General features: G+C 35.0%; 1 protein-coding gene and 1 non-coding gene across 2 annotated transcripts in view; both read left to right on the top strand.

Annotated features, from left to right (window-relative positions):
* The window catches only part of LOC105215594 (ATP-binding cassette sub-family A member 13), a 34,337-nt gene that overhangs the window by 5,646 nt on the left and 8,217 nt on the right, over window positions 1–20,474 (top strand). Inside the window, exons 2-7 of the mRNA XM_011189597.3 lie at window positions 18,420–18,631; window positions 18,697–18,923; window positions 19,189–19,331; window positions 19,602–19,685; window positions 20,006–20,149; window positions 20,212–20,351. Coding sequence (XP_011187899.2) covers window positions 18,551–18,631; window positions 18,697–18,923; window positions 19,189–19,331; window positions 19,602–19,685; window positions 20,006–20,149; window positions 20,212–20,351 — 819 coding nt within the window. The 5' untranslated portion in view covers window positions 18,420–18,550. The remainder of the gene's footprint in view (window positions 1–18,419; window positions 18,632–18,696; window positions 18,924–19,188; window positions 19,332–19,601; window positions 19,686–20,005; window positions 20,150–20,211; window positions 20,352–20,474) is intronic.
* On the top strand, window positions 357–452 carry Trnay-gua (transfer RNA tyrosine (anticodon GUA)). The gene is made up of 2 exons: window positions 357–393; window positions 417–452. It is a non-coding gene; the product is annotated as a tRNA-Tyr (tRNA).

Below are 20,474 nucleotides of genomic sequence, written 5' to 3'. Positions count from 1 at the left end.
ACCTGGTTACACTTTGAATCTCCAACTTTCGCCGAACTGCGAAGGAAAGAGAGGAGTGACGCGCTCTCATCGATTTGGCTATAACCGGCTAAACGGTTCAACGCCAATTACATACATACAATTGGTCACTGTTAAAGACACATATACATTTGTATACTTGTATATATAACTTGAGAGATATTCTGTGCAACATTTAATAAAATTTCAAACAATGTACAAATATGTATAAACGACACTATATCTTATCATGCGAACGCTTAGCCTCATTTACTATCTCAGTTCAGCGCTTGATTTATGCGATTTAGCTTTACCCACCACTTTGATAAGACAACAAATGTGCGTACAAATATACAACACCTTCGATAGCTCAGTTGGTAGAGCGGTGGACTGTAGAGTGTATGAGAAACAATGTAGATATCCATAGGTCGCTGGTTCAAATCCGGCTCGAAGGAATAATTGGTTGATTTTTTGCAATAATTAATTTATTTTTTTTAGTATTTTTTTTTCAATTTTTGAAAAGTATTTGCTGTGGGTAAAAAATATTATATTTTAATTGTTAAAAATTATAGAATAAAGTTTTATACGAGTTTATATTGAATTAAATTCCGGCCTTTGTCGTTATACTTATTTTATTTTATTCTTTTTTTAATATACATATGAAGGAATTTGTTCGAATATTTTATCTCAAGTACAATAAATAATATACTCACATTTGACATATTTTCCATATAAATTCAATAAAAGCGTTATGTTTAATCAAGCTGCTTCGATTGCGCAGGTGCTTGAGATTTCTATGTAAAGAAAATTAATGCCTCGAGTTGGTTTACTTAATAAAGTGTAAACATTTTTTTTTATAAAATATATACAAAGATATATGTTTATATATTTCTAAGTGCTATCTGATATGCGTCGCAGCAATTTGCAATAAATAAACCAACAAAAATAAATAAATATGAAATTGCTAAAAATACATTAAACAAATAACGCCCGGCATTTGCAGGCCTAAAGACTGCAGGCAGATATCGAAGAAAAGTATGCAGTTTGCATTTCATTTTCTTATGTGGAAACGTGCACAGGTTTGTTTGTCAAACGGTTGCACTACATTCCGACGAAAGCGAGCGAACACCTGTTGCAGATAACGAATTCTTGAGTAATCAATCAAGCCAAACACACATGGCAAGGCAAGCTACTAAGCGACTAAGGGGCCGATAAGAGAGCCGACGCTCTGAGTGCGTGCTGACCACACTTTGTGTACCACTACTACTGGCCATTGCTTAGTGAAAAGTGAATTTGACTTTTGCTTGTTTTCGTTTGTTTGTTTTCGTTTTTATTTTCGCTTTTTGTGCTATTTTCACGCTTTGTTTTCATTATCATTTCAACACGCGCCTTTCTTTCTTATTGTGTCTTTCTTTTTACTACGATTTTTCGTCACAACGGCGTTTGTTACTCGTTGATTGGGAGGGCGGGGGGTCGATTGTGAGTGAGGCGTTGTATATTCGACGCTTCGACTTGAACGCTTCCGCATGCTAATTTTGCTGCGTGCTCACAATTTTTATTTGTTTTGCTTCTTTATTCGGTTGTATTGTGGATTTTGATTTTATTTCGATTCAACTATTTAGCTTTTTCTCGCTTGTTTGGCGTTATTTAAATAATTATAATCATTATGTATCAGCATAGCTATGTATTTATAGGCTTATATTTAAAATTATTGGATATTATAGGAATATATATATAGAAGTGTCGATTTACTTAAATTTCTTACTAAAATAATAGATATGTAATAAATAACTGTACATTGATACTGATACACATTAATATGTAGCTAAAAAGTTTAAAAATTTATTTCTGCGAAATCTTGACCACAACTTGTCGCTATAAATTAATTTAATGCTACTGATGTATTAAACTTGCTTATTATAAGTTGACATTAGAAAGGGATCTTTCTCATGACATATTCCCATGAATACATCAATTATGTGTTAGAGAAGATCGTAAATATATATGAAGTTATAAAGAGGTAACTAAAGAGATGGAATTGAGGTTATGATCTATAGAATAAGCTTGTTAAATGTGAGTCTGTTATGAAGAAGACGAATGTGGCTTAAATGCATTAAAAAATCTTACATCTGACCTTATGTCATCGGAACTTCATAACTTTTTTTTTTAAGTTCAGGTAATAACGGTAACAGGTATTAATTATAATAATAACAGAGTTGGTCTTTTTAACAGCTGTTAGTAGATTCATACTCACTTAGGTTTGCCATTTCATAATGAACACACTTCGGAACAACGTTTATTGCTGACATACGGCACAAATTGCTGCCAAAAGTGGTCAAAACTTGGGCCTCTCTGGAATTTATTCCAGAGAGTCACTTGTCCAAAACCATTTTTAAAATATACTTATCTTCATAATAAAACTAAATTCATGGCCATAACATTAAATTATATGCGTTTTATTTCTTCTTGAACAACACATACGTATCTAAAAAGACCTTTATAGACTATAGATATTGCATCGATTGGATGAGGATATGCACCATCTGGAATTCATAATTAAAAGATGGTTTGTTATGATCAATATGAAGAATCAAATGGGATCTAAATGAAGCATTGAAGATATTTTGGATTTTTTGTTCTGAATTTTTATCGAAATTATCAATATTTGAGTATATTTTTTTTTGAGTTTTCTTAAGCCATTTGTCTTTCAAATTTCACAAAAATTAAAATATAATCAATTTTTTAAATTTTTTTCCCTAAAAGAAAAAGAAGAACATAGCTAGATACTATGGGTAAAAACGATTTATTAATAAATTATTATGGATTACCGGTTTGTGTTTAAACCGCTCAAAAACCCCACTTTTGTATATGAAGACGATTTGCTCCATTCTACTTGACTAACTGACCGCTTTTGCGACAACATTTCTTCAAAAAATTCCGAAAAAAAAACTGTGACGCGTCAAGCATGACCGAAAACCACAGTACCTAGACATAAAAAGCTAAGGTCTTGCTGTACAAAAACAACAATTATCTGGTATTGAATGCAACTGTTAACACTGAATTGTCGATTAATAATTTAACAGACGACAAACAAAAGACTTAAGCGAGAAACTTGAAAATCTGCACAGCTGGACGGAAGCAACTGAAGTTGTCCTTCTACAAATTGGCTACTTTGCAAAAACGCTGAAAATGCGTTTCTACTCACAAACGCCAAGGCATATATACAGACAGACAGACAGACAAACGCATTTGAATATTTATGAGAGACGACATTGTTTACTATCAAATGCATTGATTGGCGCTGCGCCGTCAGGCAAATTCTCGCTTTTTATCGCCGCTGCAGCGAAATATACATACATAAACATGCAAATGTGTCAATATATATGTATTGCGGCTTGCATGCAGCTAATGTGAACTTGAACACACAGCTTCATCGCAACAAAGTTGAATGGAAATGGACGCGGCAGTTCGCATGCCGCTGAGTGGCCAAGTAATGATGCTGCAGTGACAACTATGTAATCTTTTCGCATAACTGTACATTTAACTGTTAGTTGTGTATATATAGTATCTGCTTCGCTTGGTAGGACGTTAAGCGCGTTTCACTCTCTCTATTCTAGCTGGGTGAACTGAAGCAAAACTTCCTAGCAGCAAGCTATAATTTTGAGTTATTTAAGTGGTTGTCTATGTCTTACTAAACAGATACATACATACATACAAATATATTGTGAAGTTTGCATTTTGTGGCAGCTATTTTTCCTATTTTTTTTTCCGCACAAGCATCAAAGTGTGATATTTGTGGGCAATTAGTGCTTTGTCATTTATCATGCACGAACGGAAATTTAAGAATTGCTGCGCATCTACACACCACTCATTTAAAAAACACACAATTGATTTTTATTTTCCATGAAAATATTCATTTTAGATAAACCAAGATTTTGATTGGCAAATTCTTTGTTTTTCTAAAAAATAATAAAGATGTTGTTGTAACAGTTAACTTGCATACGAATATATAAACATTTCCGATTGCTGGTGAGAGATATCGCATAATGAAATTTGTCAATAAAAGTGCCGAGATTCAGTCATTGCGGCGTTCATAAGTTAAATTAGAAATACGAACACGAGATCAATGAATTAAATTAAGCAAACAAGTCAAGGTTAAATGCGCATTCGCACAACAGCTGAAAGAAAATTTTATGCCGCTTTAGCTAATACACAGATTTAACAACAAAAATATTTCATTATAATAATAAAAATATAAATAATAAATTTAGCTATATATATATTTATTAAAAAATATATTAAATTATTTATTAAAGATATATTTTTTTAAATATATAAATTTGTTAATATAAATTAAAAAAAATAAAAGCGTTAACTAGATATATATACAAAAAAAATATTTTAATAGATTTAATTAAACGAAAGTTGAGCTCAGACAATGCATTGTACATGTTTATTGATCTATTAAAAATACAGTTCAAAAAACCAATATTCGGAAATAAAAAATAAAAATACCTCATTTCGCCAGAATTTGCTTCTATTTATTTCTTTTAACTCATATTAGATTTGAATTGCAAAATAATTTTTTTGAAAAGTTCAAAATTCTAATGATTTTTAATTACGGCTTCCATTTTTAGCGTAAAATTAATTGCATTTTTAAATATTTTTTTTCTACCTTTCTTTACTACCATTTCTAGAAATCCCGTTTTAAATCACACCCACACAGAAGAAATGCTTTTACAAGATCTTAATATCCATTTATACCAATTTCACTGTTTACTTTTCACACTTTGTAGCCGAAAGTGCATAAATTTATTGACTTCTTCTTCTTGCGTTGCTCTTGAACTCGTTTGAACTTAAGCAGCTAATATTAACATATAAAGATAAACGACCTTGTAATGATATCGTTAATTGAAACAAATAAATATTGTATATATAAAGTTGGGTTGTCTAATTGATTTTTGGATTTTTGGGTTAGTGTAAGTTAGATAACGCTAATTGAGGGCAGTCAATGCAGATATGTATATACGTTGTGTGTTCAAAAATTGATTTAAAATGAATTTAAAAATTTAATATTTCATGGGTTTAGAGAGTAAATTTTTCAAGGACCGTTACTTTACCAGCACACGAAAAAAAGCCAAGGGCTGCCAAAAATCGAGTTTCAGAAGTGTTTCGAAGAATGTTACTTTGAAGGCGTCAATATTAATGTAGACGAATGTTTAACAACGAAAATTCCCGTTATTTTTTGAACACACCTCCTACGAGTATATAAAGACGGTGATTTTTAAGTTAGTGTAGGTTTTAATATCATTAATTGAGTGGACTCAAGCTAGAAAGTATAAGTACAATATAAAATTAATATTTAGATATGAATGAAACTAATTTACTTTGATTGCTTCTAGCTTCAATTATGCACTGGTTATTAACACCAAGAAAAAATTCACAAAATATTTGTCGATATTATGTTTTGTCTCACTATAATATTATCTATAAGATTTAAACGTATATCTCATTAGCTTGTTCGAAGATCTAACATATTACGAGGGCTGCTATATATATTTCTGGCCTAATAATGAAAATAGGAATATTTATCAACGAAAATGGTTTTATTGCTTTTGAAAATATTCTCCATCAAGATTTATACACTTTTGCATGCGCTCAATCAAACCAATTTTGGAAGCACTTTTTTTGAGCCTTTTTTTGAGCGATTGTGAAATTGTGCGGGATCCAACGAGAACAAACCTTTTTTACGGCCAGGTGTTCATGCAATATCGAATGTATGCTGGTGGGAGAAATGTATAGGGATGACCCTATCTGAAGGTATGTTACATGACGGTCTTGCATTATCAGTTCACGTACGGATCGAGGTTTTCTGGCACAACGGCTGTTTTTGGACGACCTTCACGGAATTCGTCTTTGAGCGAGCGTCGGCCACGATTGAATTCGTTGTACCAGTTTTTCACAGCGCTATAGGATAGTGCTTCATAGCCATACAAAGATTTTAGTTCATCGATGCACTCTTGTCGCGATAATCCACGTCGAAAGTTGTGAAAAATGATCGCACGAAAATGTTCACGAGTTAATTCCATTTTTTGGCCGAGATGAATTTTTTTAATTCCCTGTAAATAAAACAATTCACGATTAAATGACAAAACGTTCTGAGTGATGTTATGCTAAAAAATGTCAAACTTTCCAATGGAAATGTCAGATTGCACCTGGCAACACTTAGTGTTGCCTAGGCCAGAAATATATATAGCAGCCCTCTTATAAACCTCCCATTTCCATAATATAATATTTACTTAGAAAGGGTTTATATTTGTACAGAGAATATTATTTTGCTTACAAACTTTAATTGGAAGTCTATTAAAATGGCAAAAAGTCGTATGTGAGAAGCTTTAAAGCTCAATACATCAATATCTTAACTTTATTTTATTTTTTTTCATATTTAACTAAGACAGAATTCCCATTATTTTTTGAATTTACTAAAAAATTACCTTTTTTATCTCAAATTTTATTGTTGTTGTTTATATATAAGTCCGATTATATTTAAATGTCCATAGCTTGTTCATTGAAAACAGATTTTGTTCTGTTTAGATACCAACGCAACTTTCCGCTAGACTAATTCGACGAGCAAAGTACTCGCCCGAACCGGCAGCAGAAATTCTGCGTAAAAGCTAATGGCATGGTATTTTAATAATAGTGCTACTGCATAACCAAAAACCATAGAAAAACTAACAAATGCAAAAAATTAGCAAACAACAAAGCACACAATTTACAACTAGATACTAGATAATCAACAGTTTCCGAAAAATTCCATTCTGAGCTTTGGTTCACCATTTCTGGTTTGGGTGTCGTTTAGGGACTACCATATAGTGCAATTTATAGACCAGAGAAGGTTTTCTGATCATTTTCAACAATTTTAAAATATTTTAATATAAGTACCCGGTAGTGAATTGAACTAGTTACAGGCTACATTTGGACTAGTTTGAATTACATGCCGAACTACTATTTATTTTCATATAAGTAAATGGTATTTTATACATGGAAATGCCTTATGGAGTGCCTCAAACAAAAATAAGGAATTATAATTCAATTTACAATTTAATGATGTAAGAAATAAAGTAAAATTTGTCATAAATACTCAATAGAAACCTTCATGGTATTTATAAGTAATCTACAAAGCATAAACAAATAGTTCTTTGATTGGTGCAAGTTTGGTCTCTTTCAGACTAGTCCGCATTTCTCTTCTACTATATTGATGCTTCACTACATTCCACTTGTACTTATGCCAATCAACTCACAAAAATTTCGCAACTCCATTTAGTATTCTTCTTTACTTTATTTACGATCAGTAAATGTGTAGCAAACCTGAATGGCAAATGCGATAACAACAATTACAATTTTAAATAAAACTGTTATCGCCCTTTGCGCGTTATTGCTTTTCGCCTGACAATGCGTGTGTGTCCTACCAAAGTGGCTTATTGCTGGAGCTCGGTATGTGCAAAGTACTTCTGGATTCTTAACAAACCGGCTGACCTTCAAGCGTCACATTACTGCGCCGCTTCATACAAGCAACGCCACAAATTGCGTTCAGCACTAAGAACCGGGTTTTGGTTGCGCTCCAAGGGAGCTAAGTGTGCTTTATCACAAAGTAAACAAAACAAAATGATCTGAAATTACAGCCTACAATGTATAGAACTTGTTTAGCATCCAAGTTACAAGCATTTACATAACATCACGCTCGTGTTTACGCAAATTCCTAAGTGATTTGAGGCGATTGTTTATTCAGCCAAATCGATATAGAGAATTGAATCAGAGAATGTCAGAGTTTTTATTAAAATGATGAAATCGCTAAAACAAACTTTGACAAGGGAACCTCAATTAAATAATAATAAAAACTAAGAAAGACTTGAGTGACGGTTCCCCCAACAATCGGATCTTCATAATCGGCGTGGATCCGAATCGGTTAAGAGTTGTCAATTCGAAAATATTCCGCCAAACTTCTCCAATCTCGAGAGTTTAAAAATATTACTCTTTTGATGAAAGATCTTTGGGAGAAGGTAGATATTATTAATTATTGACAACAGCGACAATAGTAAATGATTGTTAGTGAATTCGTTAGAAAAATAGATTATTCGTTCCGAATTTATAGCGAATTTCAAGCCTGTCACGTTCTTCTCCGTTAATGGCCATAGCTTGACGAATATTAAAGTTTTCTGTCGTTAAATATCTGGATGTTCATATGTGTGTCTATGGTGCTAAATGCGGTGCGACTCTGTATGCATGGCAATTTTTCCACTTTGCTTTAGCATTTTTCATATCAACCATTTCATATTCCAAAGCGATTTCAAATGACTATTAACCGAATAATTGCCATGAAATTTAACCGACATGTATACATATATAAGGGTCCATACATACTTATATGTATGTAGGTGCCTGTCATTTATAATTAAGAATTAAAATCTATAATTATCTTCTTGCGCACTCACGTGTGCCTTGAAGTTACCTTAGAAGTCATACTCACCTCAAACAATTATACTTGCTTTGGTAATTATCCATACAAACTTGACATGCAAGTTATTTACTCAAGTCTCCGTATTTTTTATTATTAAAGTCGTTGAACACAACAATAGATCGCGGTTCGATAAGTTTTTGAGTTTCTTAGAAAATTCTTAAGCACCTTTGACGTAAAAAGGTTTAGAAAAAACTAACGTTTGGCTGTACTAAATATAAACGAAGTGTTTACTAATTGTTAGGAAATATCAATTCAAGGTTCAAATGTTCTAAGTCATAATCAATCTCACAATTTATGAATCTTTGTCTAAAGAGTACATAATTTAGTATTATCAACGCAATAAATTAGTTACTTTTATATAACAATTTGCTAATTGACTCAATTAAGGCTCTATCTGAACGTCTACTACTCTACTTGGTATACCTTTCAATGACTTCGCTTTCATGTCAAATATTGTATGAGAGATTACACCCAAAAATGAAGACAATATAGATTATATATACATTGTACATACATATATTCTTGAACACATTATTGGTAAATTTATGCGCAATTAGGCAACATCACATCACAAAAGGTGTGAAACATCTTTAGCACAATACCGTAAGATTCTCTGAAAACACCTGTATTGTTTGCATTGCATACCCACACATCGACTGTATGAAACGCGTAGGAAAGTTAAAAGCCATCTTATGAATTGTCATTAACAAATGTTTGTGTGTAAAATTGCCAACGTTTGTTTGAGGTGATTAATTATGCCAATATTTTCACAAGCACTTACGATTCATTTTGTTGCGTTTGACGTTTTCCTGCACTACACCCAATGGCGAAAATGTAAACTACGAGATTTTTGTTTAAAAATTTATAAGTACAACTTGGTTGCTTATGCGAAAAAGGGCGTAAGTCAAAAATTATAATATTAGAAATAACTCCTTAAAGTCTCAAAGATGATATCTTTATTGTTTACTGGTGCAGATTTACATTTACTTGCCTTGTTGGATGTGCTTAGGTGTTTCAACTTTTGTATTTTCAACTAATTTAGTAGATTAATGAATAAAATTAAAATTTAATAAATTCAATAATAACACATTTTATCAAAAAATTTCTAAAAAAAAATTTATGAAAATTGAAATATAAATTTATTCCAGACCCAAAAGCTAGATACTTAGTAATTATACATTATTGATTGTTTAAATGAAAGTTCACTGAGTTTCATTAAATCATTTGTCACGACAAATGTTACGTAACTTTAAATACAAATAAAATAAATAGCAATGAATACATCTTATCGTATAAATCTAATAAAAAGCAAAATTCCTTTTGATATATAATCTTGTCAAGCGATAAGCCTACAGCTATTATATTATTAAGAAGTAATTAAACATATTATTTAAATAATTATAAATTACACGTAATTTCTTTCGATGATTAGTAAGCAATTAAACGAAATTAACTGTTATTATTGTGTATATTTACATACTCAGTTGCCGTTCAATAATAATAAATATACCTTTATCTAACCTCAAAACATTTTTTATGCAAAGAAGGTTTATATTATCAGATTTTAATGAGTACTTTGTAATTCACTTTACATTACGGAAAAATTAATTCCAGAAACCAAAAACATCTATTACACATTTATAACGGCTTTTTAAACATGTGGTTTTCAATAAGACAATACTTTTTCAGAGTTGGTTTTTTTGACAGCTCTTACTTCATTTATACCGTCGTATAGTTTTATAGTTTGGTTTGCCATTTCATAATGAACAGACCTGACTCCGGAAAAACGTTTTTTGCTGAAATGCGGCCATAATTGCTGTTCAAAATTTTGACCTCTCGGATGGAATTTATTCGAGACATCCGCGACGATAAATTTTCGGGAAAATGAAATTTTTTGTAAAATATAATGGGAAACCCTTCTATTTAGAATAAAGCTAAATTCTTGGCCATAACATTAAAAATTATATGTGTTATGTTTCTTCTTAAAAACCACAATGACTAAAAACTACCCTTTATCTGTTTAATGATATTTTGTGGCACATTTTGATGCAATGATGCAAATCTACCCCTGTATCTCCCATTCTAACCGTATTGTAGACATTATGGGTACTTAATTTAGTCAATTTGCACGCTTCAATCTCCTGGGATCATGTGTAGAAGTTCACGCAAGTGAGGAAAGTTTTTGATTGTCACTCACTTGGGAGTGGCCAGAAACGATTCTTCTCCACATGGTTCAAGCAGCTCACGACTTCCGGTTTTAGACCAAGTATCCTCTGGGTAGCCAACAGACATCCGTTTGAAGGCGAGCTAAAGTGAGAAGGCGAAGCCCGCTTATGCGGTTGTGCGTAGGGTTTGGGACCCACCACATAAAAACACCCCCCAATGAAAAATCTACGAAAGCCTCGGATGAGACACCCCCCTTTTGATGACGATCCCTGCAAACGTTTTAAGGATAATGATATAAGGGCATGCACCTGGAATGTCCGGACCCTTAATTGGGAAGGTGCCTCTGCCCAGCTGGTTGATGTCCTCATACGACTTAAGGCTGACATCACCGCCATCCAAGAAGTGCGATGGACGGGACAAGGACGGAAGGAGGTGGGTCCTTGTGACATCTACTACAGCGGCCATATAAAGGAGCGCAAATTTGGTGTTGGATTTGTGGTGGGAGAGAGACTCCGTCGCAGAGTCCTGGCATTCACCCCGGTGGATGAACGCCTATCCACAATCCGCATCAAAGCGAGGTTCTTCAACATATCGCTGATTTGCGCCCACGCCCCAACGGAAGAGAAGGACGATGTGACCAAAGATGCTTTCTATGAGCGCCTAGAACGCACCTATGAGCGCTGCCCCCGCCACGATGTAAAAGTCGTGCTTGGTGATTTTAACGCCAGGGTGGGTAAAGAAGGTGTCTTTGGCACAACAGTCGGAAAATTCAGCCTCCATGACGAAACATCGCCAAACGGCCTGAGGCTGATCGACCCGAAATATGGTCGTCTGTAGTACCAGATTCCAGCATAAGAAAATACATCAAGCTACTTGGCTGTCTCCTGATCGAAACACGCGGAACCAAATCGATCACGTTGTGATAGACGGAAGACATGTCTCCTGTGTTTTAGACGTGCGTACGCTCCGAGGACCAAATATAGACTCGGACCATTATCTGGTCGCAGCGAAGATACGCACCCGCCTCTGTGCAGCAAAGAATGCCCGTCAACAAACACAAGGAAGGTTCGACGTCGAAAAGCTGCAATCGCAACAGACAGCCACGAAATACTCTACTCGACTTGCACTCCTGCTCTCTGAGAGCACTCATCAGCATCTCGGTATAAGGGAACTGTGGAACGGCATCTCAAACTCACTGCGTACCGCTGCAGCCGAAACAATTGGTTTTCGGCAACGACAAAAAACAAGCTGGTACGATGAGGAGTGCCGTCTCGCAGCGGAGAGAAAACAGACTGCCTACCTCGCAACATTGCAAACGACCACAACACGTGCGGGATGGGATAGATACCGAGAGCTGAAGAGGGAAGCGAGACGCATTTGCAGACAAAAAAAGAAAGAGGCCGAAATGCGCTCCCAATCCATAAAAAGGGAGATCCCACAATCTGCGCCAATTACCGTGGGATCAGCCTCCTAAATATCGCATACAAGGTTCTATCGAGCGTATTGTGTGAAAGACTAAAGCCCACCGTCAACAAACTGATTGGACCTTATCAGTGTGGCTTTAGACCTGGAAAATCGACAACTGACCAGATATTCACCATGCGCCAAATCTTGGAAAAGACCCGAGAAAAGAGGATCGACACACACCACCTTTTTGTCGATTTTAAAGCTGCTTTCGACAGCACGAAAAGGAATTGCCTTTACGCCGCGATGTCTGAATTTGGTATCCCCGCAAAACTAATACGGCTGTGTAAATTGACGTTGAGCAACACCAAAAGCTCCGTCATGATTGGGAAGGACCTCTCCGAGTCGTTCGATACCAAACGAGGTTTCAGACAAGGTGACTCACTATCGTGCGACTTCTTTAACCTGATGCTGAAAAAAATTATAAGAGCTGCAGAACTAAACCGAGAAGGTACAATCTTCTACAAGAGTGTACAGCTCCTGGCGTACGCCGATGATATTGATATCATCGGAAGCAACAACCGCGCCGTTTGTTCTGCTTTTTCCCGCATGGATAAGGAGGCGAAGCGAATGGGTCTGGAGGTGAATGAGGACAAGACGAAATATCTCCTGTCATCAAACAAACAGTCGGCGCATTCGCGTCTTGGCTCCCACGTCACTGTTGACAGTCATAACTTCGAGGTCGTAGATAATTTCGTATACCTGGGAACCAGCATCAACAACACGAACAATGTCAGCCTCGAAATCCAGCGCAGAATAACTCTTGCCAACAGGTGCTACTTTGGACTGAGTAGGCAATTGAACAGTAAAGTCCTCTCTCGACGAACCAAAATCAAGCTCTACAAGTCGCTTATCATTCCCGTCCTGCTTTACGGTGCAGAAGCTTGGACGATGTCAACATCAGATGAGACGACACTAGGAGTTTTCGAGAGGAAAATTTTGCGCAAGATTTATGGTCCTCAGAACATTGGCAACGGCGAATACCGCAGACGATGGAACGATGAGCTGTACGAGTTATACGACGACATTGACATAGGTCAGCGAATAAAAAGACAGCGGCTACGCTGGCTAGGTCATGTTGTCCGAATGGACGAAAACACTCCAGCCCTGAAAGTGTTCGATGCAGTACCCGCCGGAGGAAGCCGAGGAAGGGGAAGGCCTCCACTCCGTTGGAGGGACCAGGTGGAGAGCGACCTGGTTACACTTGGGATCTCCAACTGGCGCCGAACTGCGAAGGAGAGAGACAGGTGGCGCACTATCGTCGATTCGGCTATAACCGGCTAAACGGTTGCAACGCCAATCACACACACACATAATCTCCTAATTGACTAAATTAGTACCCTGGACAATCTTCTAGTTGACTAAATTAAGAGTCGTAAACGTCAGATATTTTGTACATACAGTTTTTTTAATATTCAAGTTAGTTATCTTGTATCCACATGAACCAGTACATAAATGTACAATTTTAAAATATTAAACGTTCAAATATTATATATATATTAAACGCTGTTCTCATCTCTAATTAAACGACTCCAAATCGCGATTAAACTACTTTTTCATACAAGCAAAAAAGTTGTTCCATTACAGACTAATCACTTTCTTAATCTTCTAATTTATCATTGGATAATATAAAGTCAAAGTATAATGAGTTATTATTAGATGAGCTACGAATTTGCATACTGGACTTCGCTACAAATCCATCTCGCTGTGACCTTTCGCATTTATTTGCTTACAAAAGCCATGTTATTTGAGAACTTAAACACAATAATTAATTGTTGTGTACATATTCTTGATTTAAAAGTAATAAAATCGTTGATTTGTGCGAAAACCGGTTACTTTCATGCAGTTACTCGCAACAACAGAGCCCACATGTAAAAGTGCAAAATGCATATTAAGTAATGACAGTCAGTCATTGAGACACCCAGCCTCAGCCACTTTTGGTCAGTCAAACGATCCGTCACTAAGTCAGTCAGTCAGTCGATAATTGCTGCTACGCTTGTTTTGTTTACAAATCTGTTTCTCTTTCCCGCTTCCGCTCTCGCTCTCGCTGCGCTTTCCTGTGCGAGTTGCACAAATGTTGGCTGCTCCTGACCCCATTAACTAGTTTTTCTTCAAGCAAACAATTTTCAGTTTTCTTTTCATTTATCGATCGCATAATCACTGCACACATCTATGCATCTGTTTGTATGTGTAAAGAGCTGATGTAATCGCCAGTAAACGAAAGGCAAACAAAAAATTGCAAATAACAAAAACAAAAGCAAATGAGCGCACTAACTTTCGAGTGCCATAATAGATTACATTGCATTGCTGTAGTTGTTTTTATTGCAGTGGATGCTGCTAAACTGGCACGTGCTGGCGCTAAGCATTCACACACACTCACGCAGAGAAACACACACACACACCAGCTCAACAAGCGCTCCAATGCAAAACTTAGAGTTTGCTACTTTGAGCCAGTTCGCGCTTTAATAGAAGCGAGCAAAAGTGAGAAAATGCGAAGAAATAATGCAACATTACACATTTAACGCTGGAATTAATTATTAATCGGCAGCAATTATTTTAACCTCATTATTAGCAAATGGGTGTTAGAACATCGTTTTGAGCCACCTTTCTTGCTTGAGAACTCGTACTCAATTAATATAGATAAAATGTTGATGAGAGCAGTAATTTTATTTTCGAAAACTAATTACAAAGTACCTTTTGATTTTAATAGAAAAGTATAAACATATTACTCTCATAAACAGTAGAGATGTTACCAGCGTGCTCTATCAGATCTCTGTTATTAATTAATGGTAGTAAAGTGGGGTTAAAGATTTAATGATAACAACAGCAATTGTGAAAGCGTGAACACAGCATTTAATTAACAAGGAAAACAGGTGTAACGAGAAAATATAAAAAATTGTGTTTTAATAATCTACATGTAATTAGTTTATTTCTTCAATAACTGTATAAATACATATACGAGGCTAGCTCAATATGATTGATATACATTTATTAAAACCTCGTTTGACATTCATGTCAAGTTTCGACATTTCATCAGGTCAAAGTATACTTAGGGGATGAGGCCAAACTAAGATTTGGAAAACATTTATATTTTTTGGCTTATAATAAAATTGAGGTTGCTCAATTGCATTCCATTGGTATTAAAGATTCAAAACTACTGTAATGTTGAAGATTTGGTTTCAGCCAGCTTCAGAACATAAAACTTGAAACATTTTTTTTTCTCAAAATAAAATATTTTGGGCTGGACGGTAATAAGATTGACAGTGACTTACATATATATTTTACTACGAAAGATTTAATTTTATTAGTTTTACAGTGTTTATAGGTGCACCGTCGGGCGTTACCACTTTAAAATGTTATTCTGAAGATTGATCAATTAGCCACTATGTTTAAAAATGTCTATACTGAATTGAAAATCATATTTAATAAAATCCAAAAGAGAGATATTTAATTCCTTTCCATTTTCACCAGAAAACAGAAAAATATTCAAAGTTAAACATTTTTTCGGAGAACTCTCTGGTCTAAACTTTTATTCGGGACATGGAGAGATTCTTCTTCTCTCTTCAACTCTTTTTAATAGATAATTGCTGATTTTTGAAAAGAAATATGTTATGTTTTAATAGATGATTTTATATTTTTCTATAATAGGTAGAAGAATTTTTTAATTTCAAATTTCTTCAGAAGAAATTTCTTTTTGCCAAGGTATTAATTTTCATTTTATGGATAATTATGAAAGCTATGATATTCAGTATGATTACAGTCTCCACAGCCATGGCAATTAATTCAAAGGGCTATTTTATACACTGACAGGAGATTAAGTAAGAATTACATATCGTCTCATTGCAGTAAAACACTTAGTAACGATTAGTCAGCAGTTTAAACTGTAACAAGTTGATTCCATAATCATAGTTTTTAAAATATTATATAATAGTTTTGTAATTAAACGCTGTAACTTTCCGGCTGCGTGTCTCATACAATTACAGCTATTTTAACCTATTTTAACAGTTATAATTTTTAATAGCATTTGCATGTCCAGCAATGAGCAAAGTTCTCTCAACATTACGGGAGCATATCTATAATAAGTGCGGTAATGTTCCACATGTGAAATCAATTACTAAATAATGATGTGTGTTGAACCACATTTCCATAATTTAATACAATTAAATGCTGGAATGTAGGTATTTAAATCATTTTGTTTTAATTATCTGGATATAAACAGGACTTCAACTAAAAAACTTTAAATAGTACCTAATAATTACGTATTTCTCTAAGAAGTCAAGCACTAATTGAGAACAATTAGTGCTTAAATATAATTTAAGAATAGAATTTAATAATTGAGAACAATTAGTGCTTAAATAGTATATGCATATATGACACAAATAACGGGTGATTTTTTTGAGGTTAGGATTTTCATGCATTAGTATTTGACAGATCACGTGGGATTTCAGACATGGTGTCAAAGAGAAAGATGCTCAGTATGCTTTGACATTTCATCATGAATAGACTTACTAACGAGCAACGCTTGCAAATCATTGAATTTTATTACCAAAATCAGTGTTCGGTTCGAAATGTGTTTATCGACAAATTTTGTTCAGCGATGAGGCTCATTTCTGGTTGAATGGCTACGTAAATAAGCAAAATTGCCGCATTTGGGGTGAAGAGCAACCAGAAGCCGTTCAAGAACTGCCCATGCATCCCGAAAAATGCACTGTTTGGTGTGGTTTGTACGCTGGTGGAATCATTGGACCGTATTTTTTCAAAGATGCTGTTGGACGCAACGTTACGGTGAATGGCGATCGCTATCGTTCGATGCTAACAAACTTTTTGTTGCCAAAAATGGAAGAACTGAACTTGGTTGACATGTGGTTTCAACAAGATGGCGCTACATGCCACACAGCTCGCGATTCTATGGCCATTTTGAGGGAAAACTTCGGAGAACAATTCATCTCAAGAAATGGACCCGTAAGTTGGCCACCAAGATCATGCGATTTAACGCCTTTAGACTATTTTTTGTGGGGCTACGTCAAGTCTAAAGTCTACAGAAATAAGCCAGCAACTATTCCAGCTTTGGAAGACAACATTTCCGAAGAAATTCGGGCTATTCCGGCCGAAATGCTCGAAAAAGTTGCCCAAAATTGGACTTTCCGAATGGACCACCTAAGACGCAGCCGCGGTCAACATTTAAATGAAATTATCTTCAAAAAGTAAATGTCATGAACCAATCTAACGTTTCAAATAAAGAACCGATGAGATTTTGCAAATTTTATGCGTTTTTTTTTTTTTAAAAAGTTATCAAGCTCTTAAAAAATCACCCTTTACAATTTTGTCTAATTTAGTCTATTGAAACACTAATTGTGTTATTAATCAAATAATAAAATGTTGCTAATTTAGTCTATTTAACCACCAATTGTGCTCAATTAGTCTTATATAATAGCCCAATTAACAAATTAAAATATTAGTATTTAGCTAGCGACAAATTTATTTTAAAATACCAATATCTAGGTATTGATTATGTGGAAGGCAGACAAATACATACATGAATCGAATTCGCCCAATTTCGGAAATGTAAAAACCAGTGTGTATTAACTCTGACTACCGTAATCTCTTAATGCTTGAGTTAGCTATATTAATGTAATGAACTTTGAAATGGTTTCATATTGAAGACAGGATAATTTTTCGAGCTACAATATGACTCCTTGAACAAAGGTATTTCGTTCTTTTTACAACCCACAATATAGGAATATAATGAAACGCAGTAAAACACACATTTGTGGGCGTGGCAGTAATCTAACCACAGCTTGAGACGGTGTACATAAAATAAATATTTCTACAACTATAGAATTCTTTCTTAAAATAAGTAAATCAATCAAAGCTTGCAGCTACTATAATAAGCTAATGCTCGGTGTCAATGACCGTTTCATTTACAAAAGCTGACGTAAACATACATGTACGCTGATAAGAATATTCTAATGAGATGAAAAAGATAGTTGTAAGCGAAATCTAGTGCTCATCGGAGTCTTCATGTTACAAAGTATATAGTATAATTACTACATTGTAAATGTTTTAGTCATTATAGGCCTATGTATTTGATTAAGCATTTCATACATGAGAAGGGTCGAGGTTACACTAAATTGGATTCCAAAGGGGGTTATCAGAGAGGACATAAGATTTGCGATAAGAATTCAAACAAGTTGTATACTTACTGGGAAAATTACATTAAATGTTTTCATTTATATTTCACTTTTTAATAAGTTCACAAACCTTTATTTTTTAGCCCGAGATAGTGCTACAATTGCTTAGAACAGTCCGCTCTCGAATAACTCTGGGGCCTTTGTACAACTTATCAATTCTAAACTGCAAATGTTGCCGGAATTGTGAGTCAACGAAAGACAATCAACAAGCAAAATGCAAATGAAACGATCCTTCAGCGCCAGCCAGCTTCGGGCGATGCTGCGCAAAGACGGACTGGTGCGCCTGCGTCAACCGGTAAGTTACGTAATACCAAAAGTTCTGAAAATATCGCTAACTACTATTTACACATATTTTTCTAGGTTATGACGGTTATACAGGTGGCTTGGCCTTGCATGGTATTCATGCTGCTCTACCTCATACGTCTCAAATTCGGTCCCGAACACATAGAAGACTGCCAATTCCCTACACGACTGCTGCCCACCAAGAATCAAGTGCTACCAAGTTTCTACTCGTACATCTGTAGTTTGGAAAATAAATGCATGAGCACAGATCCCTACGAGGAGACGACCAGTTGGCAGAATGCACCGTAAGTAGTCAATATATCACTTGGAAGTACACTTGTAGAGTGTGTCATGTTCTTGGCTCTCGTTTTGCGAGAGTTCGTTCACACTCGTTGCGTAATTAATCGCTGTTCGGAAGTAACTTATCTTCACCTTTGTTAGTTTTTACACAGATCTTTTATTCAAACATGATTTATTCATACATATGTATGTATATACTTACTACTACTTGTATACATATAAGTTAAGTAACTACTTATGTCTGACATTTTGTGACATTAATTATTTTAGCATGAAACCGATTGTGGATATCGTGAATATTTTTGTCACTGACGATCGCATGTTCAACGCTGTCATCGATTTGCCGGAAAAGGCGAATTTCATAAATGCCGTAACGGCTGTGGTCACGGGCGGCCATTTCAACCAGATACGACGTAAGTACTCACGCACATACTCACTTGAATACGTAGAGACGCTAAAAACCAATTAAATGCCTATGCACTTTTAATTAACTTTATCGCTAAAACCACACACACAGAATAAGCACTTAAAAAAGCTTTTGTCGCATTTGTCCGTCCTTAGTGCAGTGCGCGTGAAGTAGTGCGATAATTATGGATTTTAATCTTTGAAGTGACAACAAATTGCCAATTTTAATTGCGAGTATTAACGCATGCGTATATTCTTTTTTTTTTAACTACTTACAGAGAGCGTCGGCAATGTTATCAATCTGGTGCCCCAAGTGGAGGATTTCCTAAATGGCACTTTCGATATTAGGCGACTCTTTTCAGGTACTTATATATTACTTATACATTAAGGGCTCTAAATTATACAGTAATGAATCATGGATTTATTATGGGATTATACAAATAAAGATTGTCATTTGATTCGAACAAGTGTTTTGGAATGGCAATGATTTGATTTTCACTTCACGAGTTCTAAGGAGAGAAGTTCTAAATCAATCCTAGTATTCCAATCATTGCAATATGAACATTCGTGTTCGAATAATACGCTTGAATCGAACATGCCTACATATGAAGAAGTGGACAGCTTTACCAATTTATCTGCATTCTTACCTCATAGATCTCCTATTTATTCATTCACCATCTAGATCGCCGAACGTTTGTTAAAGCCGGCTACTTAATGTGTGGTCATCCGTTCCCCAGCACCGATACCATACCCTTAGTTAATGATATTCTCTATGATACGGAAGATTTCAGCAAAATAAATGATGATGAAATTAATGTGATGCCAAGTAAGTCTATTTATAATATCTAATATTTCTAAATTAAAGAGAAATATTTTCTTACTTCGCAGCTAAATATTGCAAACAACTTTACTTGAATATTACAACAACCACCACCGGCAAGCTGACTTGGAATGTGGTGAAACCCTTGATACACGGCAAGATTTTATTCGCACCTGTTACTGAAGATACTCTATCGATAATGACGCATGTGAGTACAACAGCCAAATTAGGATTTTTTCGGAGATTTCATTGTAACAGTAATTTTAACTATGCACGAGAGAAAAAATGGACGAAAGTTTTAATTTAGGTTTCGAAAATCTAACAGATCCTC

The sequence above is a fragment of the Zeugodacus cucurbitae genome, chromosome 5 (genome assembly GCF_028554725.1).
Source record: "Zeugodacus cucurbitae isolate PBARC_wt_2022May chromosome 5, idZeuCucr1.2, whole genome shotgun sequence".
Taxonomy (NCBI): Eukaryota; Metazoa; Arthropoda; class Insecta; order Diptera; family Tephritidae; genus Zeugodacus; species Zeugodacus cucurbitae.
This window is presented reverse-complemented; position numbering and strand designations above follow the sequence as displayed.